The 13,758-nt window shown below is 41.7% G+C and overlaps 1 protein-coding gene across 1 annotated transcript; it reads right to left on the bottom strand.

Moving 5' to 3' along the window:
- Positions 1-2,018: 2,018 nt before the first annotated feature.
- LOC120292489 lies at positions 2,019-2,279 on the bottom strand. Its single transcript, XM_039310691.1, has one exon. It carries the CDS (start codon positions 2,277-2,279, stop codon positions 2,019-2,021), a length of 261 nt encoding a protein of 86 aa, XP_039166625.1.
- Positions 2,280-13,758: the final 11,479 nt, after the last annotated feature.

The following is a 13,758-nucleotide window of genomic DNA, read 5'->3' as shown; positions in this document are numbered from 1 at the left end:
AATGAATGAAAGAAGGATCTAGCAGAGTTTCCTTGCTATGCTTACTTCATATGGAGAATCAGATATAAAAGTGAGGTACTGTAGATCCTCTGCTTGTCTCTGTCTAGCAATTCATTCCATGTCCGTGTGCGAATCGATCTCGGTCTAGCTCACTGTGGGAAGAAGGAATTGCTAGACCGAGACAAGTGCTCGAGATCGATTCGCACGCGAACATGGAATGAATTGCTAGACCGAGACAAGCAGAGGATCTACAGTACCTCACTTTTATATCTGATTCTCCATATGAAGTAAGCATAGCAAGGAAACTCTGCTAGATCCTTCTTTCATTCATCCCCATATCCTTCTCATTCACTTTGAGTTTTATATCTGATTCTCCATATGAAGTAAGCATAGCAAGCAAAACAAAAAATGCCGTGTGCAACACATGATATCATTTGAATGTAATTGTCACGAATACCATAGGTAGGGTTTTCATGTACAAAGATGGGTTGTTCCTTCTTCCCACAGTAACAACATGGGATCAATGCCATGTTAGAAGATATGTTCCTACCATTGTAAGATGAAATGTGATTATGCAACAGAAGGTAGCACAGTCTCCTGAAATCAACTGAGCTAAATGATGCCACATGCGGACCAAGATATTATCTATCCCACACGATGCTCCGTTTAATGTCCCAACAAAGCTCACACTATGCATGTATTTAGTCACATATTTCGAAATAAAGATCATTTATGTGACCTGACAATTGGAATTTATTGAGACACGGTGTGAACGTAGGATAACTAGACATTTATGTAGTGATGTTGCGGATCAGGTCCACCAGGACTTGCTCTCATGGATCGGTAACGCTGCTCTTCTCTATGAACAGCTCCTCCTCTCCCCAAAGCAACTCCGTTGGCAAACTTATACGACTTTGCCGGTTGTGCAACAATGTTATTCTCCTCGAGAAACTGATGCAGCGGACGAGTCTCGACCCTCGCAGATAGGATCACGATAACAAAGAGGCTCCGCAACATGCACTTCATCCTGTAATCCATGCTACGCGTAGATGACAGAGTATCTGATGAATTTCAGGTTACAGCTTCTCTTCGAGTGCTGGAAATGGTTGTAATCGTTGCCTCTATATATATAGATGAATAGGCACCTATATATTAAATGAGTTTGGATAGATTCAACGTCATCGTCTTCTTTAGTATGAAGTTGTCTTCTTGCTGAAGAGGGACGGTTTTTCCGGTTGGCCTAACTGACTAGATATAGCTATCTGCTACGTGTTACTCACGGGAATACCATAAAGCAACCAAATTATCTCCCGAAAAGTGGCAGGCATTACCCGTACTTGCATTATCTCAGCTCTTCACTGGCATTGGAATGCAAACAAAGTCACGTGTAATTGGTCCCTACCTGGATTTAATCGCTACGTTAGAAAGCATCCTTTTTTTTTTTTTTTCCTTTCTGGTTTTCTTTGGTATATGTCAGGTTTATTGTCTCTTCCTATAATTTTTCTTTAATTTATTATTAACATGACAGATAAAATCAAGCATTTTAGGAAAATGACACTACAACTGTCATAACTTTCGGGTCTACACGGTAACATTTCCATTTCTCACAATTTCTATTCTTTTGTTCCTTGGAACAAAAAAAAAGAACAGAAATCCATTTGGTAAAATTTTTGTTCGAGAACAATTTCTCTATTTTTTGTTCCCGAAAAGTTTTGGAATAGAAAAAAAGAAACAAAAAAAATAGCTTCTTGTTCCCGAGAACGATTTCTAGAAATAAGCCAATTTTATTTTTTATTTTTTTTATTCCTCTTTTTTGCCGCGACCACCTCTAACCGCTCGGAGCCACCGTCGCCGTCGACCGGCAAAGCGCCACCGTCCGTCGCCAACGATCGCCGGCCACTGCCGCCTCTGTTCGTCGCCACCGTTCGCCATCATCGGTCCACCGCCGGCCCACCACCACCACCACCGCCGGCCGCCGGACACCATTGCCTCCGTTCGTCGCCGCCGTTTGCCGTCCCTCATCCGCCGTTGTCCGCCAGCCGCCACCACTGCCGCCAACCATCAGACACCACCACCTCCATCTGTTGCCACTGTTCGCCATGTCTCATCCACCGTTGTCCGCCAACTGTCACCACCGCTGCCAGCCACCGAACACCGCCACCTCCATCCGTCGCTGCCATCCGCCGTCCGTCAGCCACCACCGCCACCGGCCGCTGAACACCGCCACCTCCATTCGTCCTCCGCCACCACTGCCGGCCGTTGGACACTACTACCTCCATTTGTCACCGCCATCCACCGTCATCCGCCGTCCATCGGCCATCGTTGGCCACCGCCTCCGCCGCCAACCACCAACCACTGCCGCCTCCATCTGTCACCGCCATCCGCTGTACGTTGGCCACCACCAACCGCTGGCCACTACCGCCCATTGCCGCTTGTTGCCCGCAGATCGTCACTGCCGACCACCGCCACGCAGCCCATCGACCACTACTTCCCATGGCCGCCCGCTCGCCTTCGGCGGGAGGTATCGGGTGATGGGTTGTGCGACGATGATCGACAGTGACGGTCGGCCGCCGGCGGTCGTGCGGAGTGGCGGCGGGCGGCCGACGGTTGGCGATTGGTGATCCGTGAGCAAAAATAAAAAAATGAATAAATACAAAAAAGAAACGGTTTCATACTAAATGCATTTCTATTCTTTTTCTATTTCTAGAGTAGAAATTTTGTGTAGTTACCAAACAACTTATTTTACTTAGAAATTGTTCCTCGGAATAGAAATAGAAAAGAACTATTTCTGAAAAAAAAAAAAAAAAATTCTTCCCCAGCCTAGAAGCATTGTCATATGCAGCCTTAGTATCATTTTTTTTTTCCTTTCAAGCAGAAGGAGAAAACGGGGGGAAACAGTGGGCTTGGCTAGTCCGGCGGGTGTGTGACAATGGAGAAGGCTGCTCTGCTCGGTTTCCTAGTTCTCTAAAAGCTCTCTCAAGGCCTCTACAATGGAGAAAGCAAGGTCAAAGAGGAAGAAGAAGGTGGTTGCTGAAGGGACCACCACAAGCCTTCAAAGTCCACAATCTCATCCTTAATCACTCATTACACTTGCCCCAACCACTCAGCCCTATCCTCTGCCTCTTTTCCCTCACAAAACTTCCCCAACAAGTCTTAGTTGAGTCCCCAAATGCACCCCACCCTTGGCTATGAATTTGTACACATTGCCCTCCAATTCCATCAATTCTCCTTCAATTCTTATCCAAATGAATTGAAATCGAAGCCTATAAATTCATTCAAGGTGTCCACACTTAAATCCACATTTTTTCTTGTCCATTAAACCATCTTGTATCCCAAAATTGCAATCAAAAGCGGGCCTACGAATTTCCTAATCCAAAATAACCATACTTTGATTTTTGTCGAAAATCTCGATTTGTAGAAAAAAATTTGGAAGATGAGTCGACGTTCCTAAAATGACTTTTGACATGACAGAACTTCCAATTTCTGAAATCGAGTTCAATTTCATGGTTTATTTCAATCTGATGCAATTTTAGCGCATCCTAATCTACAGGGAAGCTTTTAGGAATTTTAGGTGCATTTAACTTGTGGTTGATTATTTTTAAGCCACAATATACATCTTTGACACATTAGCGACTCTCGGTTGTCGTGAAAATCTCGAGATTTCAAATACGGACACAAGGTACATAAAAAGATAGAATAATCAATCCAGTGTCGTTCAACGAGAATTTTGCAATTAGGTGGAATCACCCACTCACTGATCACATATCTCAATCGAATTGACATATCTCTGATCTCTTATTGATTTTGACAATGCCGTATTGACTCTTGCAAATTAGCATGGTCGAGTAATCGGTTCCTAGTCGAATTCTCAAGTCTGTAGCGTTAAAATTCCTTAACAGCTCCAGCTGATAGATTAATTAACTTGTGAGTAGCCAACTCAGAGAAAAATGCCGACTCATTCAATTAAAAACAGAAGTGGAAAATCAGGATGTCACACACTTGATCGACTTACTAGTCTCCATCTCGATCAAAGCTCTTGACCGCATGTTCTTAATAACATCAAACTTATGCATAAACACAAACACACGGGTCTTCCTTGAGCAGTCAATAAGCTCTTGAACAAATGCATCCAATGTCTCTGGGGAAAAACTTATCACTGTCTTACCTTGAAGTTCATATAGGCCATCATGCTTAATTCCTCTCATTATCATCAAGGCACCTCGAACAACCTTAAGAACCCTACCTTTTGAAGAATACCTATCACTAGCTAAATCTAGGGGACCCAAGGAAATTAAGTTCTTTTTCAATTATGAAACGTGTCTTACTCCAATCAATGTCCTTACAATACCAATGTGTATTATCATTTTAATCTTACTAGTACCTACATCTCACATTCAGCGTTGTTTGCCAACTAGACTTTACCACTATCCATACACTAATAAATGATAAACTAGTTTTTATTTGGGGTAGTGTGAATTGAACAACCATAATCCACTATCCATCTGTTAAATGCTGAATCTTTAGTGACAAACAAGACACAATCGATACCATCAAGATTATTCTAAGCTACAATTGCAACATCATCTCTAGACTCAATTCTAATTCCCTTACATATTTCATTTTTTAGGTTAAAATAGTCACTTATATGATACCCACTATTGCCACAATTATACACATGTGAAGAGGGCATTCATACTTTGCTTCTTTATTGTCAATTTGCGCAGGACTTTCAATAATAAATGCTCTACACGTGCATACAATCTCATATTGTGCTCAAACTCAAGACATAATATGTGATATCTCGAAATTTGACCCATTTCAAAATATATGAAATTGTTATTCATAAGTGCACCGATAGTTAATTTACTCTGAACTGATCACTTAAAAGTTAACTAATCTATTGGGTAAGGTTGTAAATGGTTAAAACACAAAAGACCAGAGAATTCAATCAAAAAAACTAACCGTTCGACAATAAGGATCGACAATTGTCAATACTATGATGCTATAAGTCAATTAGCAAATTGATATAAATTTATTTGACAGAAGTATGTAGTTGGTTTGCAAGCAATTCCGCAAGATTACAATATTTGTATCGAACGATAATAAACCGATTTTTATTGATTTTGTACTCAGGGTATATAATTGAACCCTCAAGATTACATGACTACCAAGTGTCATCCATGATTCAAAGAGACACGAATGTGGATCAAAAACTATTGACTATGGGTCAACGGCAAGAGAACCCTTAAAAGTTGTCCAATAATTTAGGTTGTACTAAAATTGCATTTGATCGATTTTAACCATAAAATTTAATTTGGTTTTGGGTATTGAATTTTCGAGGGTTTCAAGGTTAATCCTTTGAAGGTCACCTCATTTGCCCTTTAACTTATTGGCAAGCGAAATTTTCAAAAATGGGTTAATCGATTAAGAATTGGATGTCAGGAAGAGAAACTAGGCCAAGTGAGGGCTGTTGGGCCTCACACCCATATGGATCAACCAAGGAGGCCCAAGTGGGCCAAGCAAGCCCACCAAGCCCAATTCAAACAAATGGACCCAAGGGCAAAATTGAAAAGTTTGGACAAAAAGTGTGTGGAATGTCCAAAATGCCCTTACGTTTATGAAATAGAAGACAAAAGGAATAAAGGAAAGGAGGAGAGGATTTTAGGGAATTTTGTTGGATTTGCAATGATGAAGATTTTAGTAAAATCTTGGGAAATCTCTCTCTCTCTCTCTCTCTCTCTCTCTCTCTCTCTCTCTCTCTCGTTTCTTCAGTCCTTAGTCAAAGCTCCTTCCTCCTTCTCTCTCATCCATTTTGTTTTCATTTCCTTCATCTTTATCTTCATCATCCTCTTTTTTTTCTTCTTCTTCTTCCCTTGTTAACCATCACCACCACCGTGAACCACCACTCCCCGCTGCATCCATGCTGCTCGTTCAAGCCACCATTGCTGTCCTCACCACCTCACCGAGCACCACTATTCACCACTATCTCCATCTCCATCACCAGTGCACCACCGCCCAAGCCAAGCCAAGCTTGGCCGTGGGTTTTGAGGAGTCGCCGCCGCCACGCCATCTTTTCGTTGTCGCTCGTCCGCGTTGTCAACGTTCCTTGCACGGCCACTCACCGACCGCACCACCGCTGCAAGCCACCACCGAACACGCCTCCTTCCTTAGCCAAGCTATAGGTCTTAAGTCTCAAGCCACCGTTGTTAGGGTATTTGCTCAAGTTGTGAGACTTGAGTTCTCATCGCCGTTGTGCCACTGTTGTCACAAGCTCGCTATCACCCAAAAAAGGGTGAGTTAATTCCTATTCATTGATTAGGAAGTTAATTGTGTTTAGGGATAGTTTAGTTTAGGGCTAGTGGCAGTTAGTGGTCCTTAATGATGGTTTAGCCCTAACTAAAGTTAAGGATGGATTTTTACCTGCCACTGCCCACAACCAAATATTAGTTTAGCTATCTACCTACTAATATTCCCATTATACAAAATCACTTTGTTAAGCAGTTTCACAATTTTTTGACAAACATAGGATAGGTTCATCATTTTGTATTTACTAAAATAAAAGTTCCACCTCAATTATAATGGAATTTTTTACCCAAAAAAAAAATACTGCAATTGTTACATTTATGATTAGGTGTTAATGAAATAAAGAAAAGAAGCATCTTGAAAGCAGCTAGCTTACATTTAGAGTGCCATATCCAAGTAATTAATGTCATTTGTGAAGGTATTGGTATTGTGTGCTTTGAGGCTTTGTAATATGTTTTTTGTCGTTATTTTAGTTGAATCAATAAAAGGATTTTCTTGTGCAGCAATAGTGATATTTAAAGGAGTTGGTAATTTACGCAAAAACACAATATCTCTCACTCTGTCAAACCAGCTACCAAATGTTGACGCCTTAATTTTATTTAGGCTTATTTTATTTTATTTATTAAGTTTTTATTTTATTTTATTTTGTCTTTTCGGATAAATAAGATAATAAAAAGAAAACGAGCAAAAACAAAACAAAAAGAAAATAGAAGCAACAGCCAAGGCCTAGCCCCCCTTTCCTTTCGCACAACCCTTAGGCCCACTCTCATCTTCTTCACCCCTCGGCCCGGCCCCTTACTCTCTTCTTCTTCTTCCTTCCCTCTCCTTCGCCGCTACAACTCACGCGCGCGAGGGAAGCCGACGCGCAAAGGACGACCTACGGCCAAGGAGAGTAGGCCGACGTCGGCCGGAGGGGATAAGATCTCAGGTGCCATTAATGCTAAGCGAGCTTCACTGGAAAGCTCGATGGGACACCGGTTCAGCCGAGCGAAATCGGTGGGCAAGCCGGAGGCCGGCAACCGAGCCCCTCCATCGACCAGATTTCCTTCGCCTATAAATAGGTGGCCGCAAGCATCGTCGGAAGGTGTGGCGAGCTTGGAGATCATTCACTGAGAGACATCGGGAAAGATTGAAGGGTGAGTGCAGGGGAGAACTCGAGTCGCGAGCTCAGCCCGCCCTCCACCGAGAGACTTCGGGGAAGGCCGGCGGCAAGCGACTTCGAGGAGGTCAAATCTAGCCGGTGGAGGCTCGGATTTGGCTTGAGTGAGAGAGAATCGAGGCTAAGGAAGGTCCGGTCGAGATCTGCGCCTCAAATCTAGAGTTTTTTTTGCTGCTGTTGTTGCCACCGAACGTTGTGCCGCCGCCATTTACCCCGATCAAGTCCCATGCTGTTGCCTCGAAGGCTTGTTGTCGTGTCCCACCCCCAACGCGCTGTTGTGCCAAATCCCGCAGTCTCGCTGTCACCGTAGCTGAGCCTCGGCCCACCGTCTCGATCCTCGCCGTCGTTGCCCAGTCTGTCCTCGCCCTCGTTGCTGTCGAGCGCCTCGCCACTGCTACCTTTGATCTGGCATTGTTGTCGTCGCCGTCCCCATTCGAGAGAAGGTAAAAAAAAAAAGCGTCGCCGTTACCATTGCCATTCATCGTAGCCGTTTTCCGTTGACCTAGCTATCGTTGCCGTCACCGTTGTCGCCTTCGTCGTCACCGTCACTTTTGCCATAGTTGCCGTCGCCACCAAACACCTCAGTTTCCCCCCTTCGACGCGCGGATTCGCAAACCTTAGGGTTTGCGATTTTCCCAGTCATCAATCGATCCGAGTCTCGGAACCAAGTAGGGTTTCGCGAGATCTGGGGGCGGCGGGAGTCGAGTCACGAGCCGAGGCCGGGTCGGTAGGGTTTTCGCTGGGAGCCGGGTCGTGGAGCGGGTCGTCGGGCCGGGCCGGGTGTCCTTGATCGCCCGGCCATGGTGTCGTTTTTTTTTTTTTGAAAGTCGGGCTCGCATAGCGGGCTCGTACGTGTTTTGGGGTTGGCTCGGGTCGGACCCAACCCATGGATCCAACCCACGTCGACTTTTATATTATGTAATATTTTAATAAAAAATCAAAAATAATAAAAAATAATTTATTTTCAAAAATATAAAAAAATATTTTAATTTCCAAAAAACCGAAAATGTTTTAAAATGTTCAAAAATGTTTTATTTTCCAAAAAAAATATTAAAAACATTAAAAAAATTATTTTCTGAAAAAATAAAAAAATTAAAAATATTTCATATTTTCCAAAAAATGCCAAAAATCCAAAAAAAGCCAAAAATTCATGAAAAAGCCAAAAAAACTTGTATTTCCAAAAATTGTATTTCCTAAAATCCAAAAATCCCTTTTATGTCCAAAAAATGAGAAAAGACCTAAAAATGTTTTTCTCCCCCAAATTGCATGGAAAATCCCTCGAACATCCAAAAAGCCTTAGGGTTTAAACAAGATTAGGTACCGAAAGGGCATTAGTGATTAACTAGTGTAATCAAGTCCCCAATCCTAATTTCTCTGATTACGTAGGAGCGAGTATTTCTCCCGATGCTTCGCTTGGATTTCTAATCGACCCACCCCAAACCGATTAGTGGTGACTCCGTTTTAAAATTAATTTATAGGTTAAAAAATTAGACTATTAAAGTCGTGAATTTGTGGACTTGGGAGAGTCCGGGCATAACAAATTTCACCCGAGCCATTAGCCTCCGTAGGCGCTCGTACCCGATTGCGGGCGCCGAAAAAAAAAAGGTCGCGACACCAAATTAATCCAATTCTAGGTCAACCCCAAAATAGATAGATAATCAAATGAACAAATGATTCCGAGGTTAAAATAAAAGAAACAACTCTTGGTCCTATAGTAACCGAAACAATCTGAGATTGAAGAGCCTCTTTGGATTCCTTGCTAAAATACATCTTCAATCCTGCTTTTACCCCCTTTTTTTGGTCGAAAGTGCACGATCTAATTTATCAACGGTTTCAGCTTCGTTTTTATAGATTGGGCACATTGGATCAAGTACAACTCTCATTCTATGCAAGTTTTCCACCGTAGGTACTGCGTTTTGGCAAGCATTCCAAATGAACTGTTTTACTCTAGGTAGAGTGTTAGAATTCCAGATGAATTTCCAAAGGCTGGCTTTGTTTGATAAGAGGAAGATGCTAATGTGGTTGTTGAGATTGCTATTTGATTTATGTTGTATATATATATCCTCTTTTCACCGAGTAGTCTCCTAATTTGTTGCTCATCCATACCATTTTATTAGCTATAGAAGGTAAACCTATGGTAGTGGCAAGGATTTCCTTAATTTTTTTTATCATCAAACAATAGCCGAAGCATTTCCTCATTCCATTCCCCTCCCTGTGGTCTATTAGAGCACTGACTTTCTCTAGCTCATCTCTTATTTCTGGCCCACCAATAGTACCACTCTTTAACCATTTATCCTCCTTGAGCAAAATAGTCCATCCATTGCCCATAGTCCACATAACTTGAGGAGCTATTGAGTCTCTCCCTAAGATAATGCTTTGCCATCCCCAAGACGGTTTAGATCCTTTTCTAGCTTTCCAAAAATTGCCTTGTGGGTGGTATAGTCCCCTCATAAGTTGGTTTAGAAGGGAAGAAGGTTGTTGAGAAATACGACAAGCTTGTTTATCTAACATCGCCTTATTAAAAGCTAGGAGGTCTTTAAAGCCAAGCCCGCCTTCCTCCTTTCTAAGTTTTACGTTTTCCCATTTTTTCTAGTGAATTCCAGCAGCTTTGTTGCCATTCCGCCACCAGAAGTTTGCAATTTTTTTTAAATAGTTTTGCAAATTGACACAGGGAGTTTGAAAATAGACATTGCATATTATGGGATGGCCTGCACAACTAATTTAATCAATATTTCCTTGCCTAGTTTGGATAGCAAGTTATCCTTCTAACTCTCCAACTACATGCTTACCCTTGCAAGAATCCATGCAAAGATGTCTCTTTTTTAATCACCCCAATCAGAGGGAATCCCTAAATATTTCCCTGTTTTCTCAATTTCTAGGACTCTTAGCTCTTCAGCAATATTCCCTCTTAGACTCATGGGACAACTCTTGCTGAAATAGATTCCTGATTTGTTAAGATTTATTGCCTGTCCTGTTGCGAAGCAATATTGATGAAGGATAGTTGCCAAATTCTGACATTCTACAACCGTACCATGGAGGAAAAATATTGAGTCATCCGCAAACAGTAGGTGTGATAATGTAGGGCAGCAGCTATTTAACTTAATTCCCCTTAGAGTGCCATCCGCAGCTGCTTGTTTCATTAGGTTGGATAGAACGTTAGCCACTAAAATAAATAGGTATGGAGAAAGTGGGTCACCTTGTCGGATTTCTCTGGTTGGCTTAAAAAACGGTAAAGGATTGCCGTTGAAGTTGAGGCTGAAAGACACCGTGGACACACATTGCATCACCCATTGAACCCATTGGTCACAAAAACTCATCTTTTTCAAGCATGCTTGAAAGAAGTCCCATTTAATTCGGTCATATACTTTTTGCATATCAAGCTTTAATACCGCTTGGAACTTGCTCTTCCTTTCCCGAGTTCTCAACTTATGTAGCACCTCTTGCACTATCAAGATATTATCTTGAATTTGTCTTCCCCCCACAAAAGCACTTTGTTCTTCAGCAATGAGGCTTGGTAGTAAGGGTTTCAGTCTATTCGTCATTACTTTGGAGATGATTTTGTTTATAAAATTGCACAGGCTGATAAGGCGGAACTATTCAAGCTTTTTAGGGTTTAGGACTTTGGGGATGAGGGTTATTTGGGTTCTATTCATGTCGGGGTTTAAGTATCCTATTTCAAAAAACTTCTACACTTCTGTGAAAATTCCCTGGCTTAGGTTTGGCCAATAATTTCGATAAAACAGCCCATTTAACCCATTTGGTCCAAGAGCCTTAGTAGCTCCTAATTGCTACATTGCCTTAGTAAACTCCTCAATTGTAACAGATTTTACCAACCTCTGATTCATTATTTCATCTATTGAAGTTGATATTTGTTGTATGATAGGCTAAAGTTGCGATCTCCCACTGACAAGTATAGGGTTTTAAAGAAAACTTGCGTCATCTCCCTCAACGGCTGATCTTCTTTCACCCATTCATTGGTTGCATTCTTTAAGAAGGTTATTCTATTTCTGTTTCTCCTTTGAATAGTTGATGCTTGGAAAAACTTTGTATTTTTGTCTCCCCATTTTAGCCATTTAACTCTTGATCACATAGCCCAAAACATTTCCTCTTGCAACCACAGCTTTTCAATTTCCTATTTTATCTGCTTTGCTTTCTCACTTTCTTTTTGTACAACCCTTTCATTTGTCAGCCTTTGTAATTCATTTTTCAGCTCATCAATTCTCTGTTTTGCATTTTGGAATCTGTTTTTACTCCACTTTGCCAACTTTTGGGTCACCAGCTGCAACTTTTGTACTATATTTAGCCTTTGAGAATCTCCATTAGCCCAAACCTGTTTTACCAACAACATGCTTTCCTCGTCTTCTGCCCAGAATGCTTCATACCTGAACACCCTTCTTTTCTTGTCTTTCCGCGGGTATAATGATATTACAAGAGGGCTGTGATCAGACCCTATAGTTGGTAATGCTATGCTTTCAGCATTAGGATATGTAATTCGTCAATCAAGATTGCATAATCCCCTATCTAGTCTCTCTTTGACTAATTGATCTCCTGTCCGGTTATTTTTCCAGGTAAAAGCACAGCCCTTGGATTCCAAATCCATTAAAGAGCACCTGCTAAGAAATTCCCTGAAGGCTATTGGCCGGTAATTTTCCGCTCGCTTTCTTCCCACTTTTTCCTAGTGGTACAATATTTCATTGAAGTCGTCCATGCAAAGCCAAGGTATATGGTAGTTTCTACTCACTCTATAAATATCCTTCCATAGATGTACTCTATCTTGAAAAACATTATGAGCATGTATAAAGGTAATTTGCATTTGCTGTCCAATTCCCATTACTTGACAAAGTACACTTATATAGTTGTTAGAGAATGATTCAATGGAAATCACTACTTGATCATCCCAAAATACAGCCAATCCCCCTGCAATTTCTTCTGGGTTCACTAAAAAATTGTTCTGAAATTTCAATCTCCTTCTTACCTGATGCACCTTTTGCTCGCGATTCTTTGTCTTCATTAGAAATATAATACTGGGCATTTCTTGAGTCATTAAGACTCACAAAGCCTAAATTGTCAAGGGTGTGCCCAACCCCTGACAATTCCAACTTAGTATTTTCATGGCTTCACCGGTGGCTTATTAGGGCTAGCCACCAGAGCCCACTGACCTGACTTCTCCGCCACCTCAATCAGGGTTTCCACCAACTATGTACTGTCTAAGATTGGTGTTTTCAAGCTTTGTGCACTATAGGGACAGAAACGCATGCCTTTTTTGACTGTTGGGTGCTTGGTGCTTTTAAATTTATGCCTAATCAGCCCTCTTCTGTTTCAGCCTTTAGCATATCGAGTTCTGCTTCCTTTTGCTGCTCTTCATAAAGAACCATAACAGATTCATCATCTATACAACAGCTCCCTCTCTTTTGAGGGCTGTTATCTCTCATGATTTGTATTGCTAACTGCTGTGTTGATGAACTGATTTCCTTGTGAGTTAGTTGTATATCATTCTTCTGTCCCCAAATGACATTTAAAGTATGTTCCTGCTGCTGGTTGTTATTCTCCTAAACATAATGCATTGGAGTCTCTGGCACGCTATCATTATCTTCTAGGATTGGCTCTTGCTTGCCATAAAAGATTTTCCCATATGGGCTGAGGTCGTGCACATCTGCTCGGAGCCAATTCCCAAATTGCAAAGTTTCCAACTTTCTAACCATTTCTCCATAGATTCAATACCCTCCTAATTCCACTCAGATTCTGAACAGTGAACAGAGCTCAATTCTTCCATCTCAATCCAAAGAGTATGATTCGTAAAAGGACATGAAGATATTGAGGGAAAACAGAAGAAAGGGTGAACTTACCAGAAAGATCTGCTTCTGAGGGAGGATTGAAGGCGCTGTGAAGGAGGCAGACGTCCTCAGGGCAGCTCTTCCTGGGTTTCTTCTAATTAATGGCAATAAATGATTACGACTTTTGCAACAAGTCACATTGAGATCCACATACTAAATCCCTGAACAGATCTAATCGTTGCCTTCTCTTCCGATGAAAAGGTTCCTATTGAAAAGCCCCTCTCAGCAACGTTAGCCAGGTCTGAAGATGGCTTCTTTTTCCATGTGCGCATGATCTCCGTGTTTTTGTTTAGCTTTTTCCGTCTTTTTTAAAACAAAAATCTGATCATGCGCACATTGCAGTATGTTTCAAGATATGTTGATGCAAATTGCGACTGTTTTCCCATTTTCATTTTCTCCACTTGCTTTACGCTCATCGGAACGAGCAGAGCTTTCAACTAGTTATAGTAAGGAACATTTACC

Source organism: Eucalyptus grandis, chromosome 4 (genome assembly GCF_016545825.1).
Source record: "Eucalyptus grandis isolate ANBG69807.140 chromosome 4, ASM1654582v1, whole genome shotgun sequence".
Taxonomy (NCBI): Eukaryota; Viridiplantae; Streptophyta; class Magnoliopsida; order Myrtales; family Myrtaceae; genus Eucalyptus; species Eucalyptus grandis.
The sequence above is the reverse complement of the archived record's forward strand: the minus strand, read 5'-3'. Positions and strand labels throughout refer to the sequence as shown.

Bases quoted from the DNA above. Each gene is read 5' to 3' on its own strand.
- LOC120292489 (XM_039310691.1), bottom strand. From the start codon at position 2,279: ATGGAGGTAGTAGTGTCCAACGGCCGGCAGTGGTGGCGGAGGACGAAT.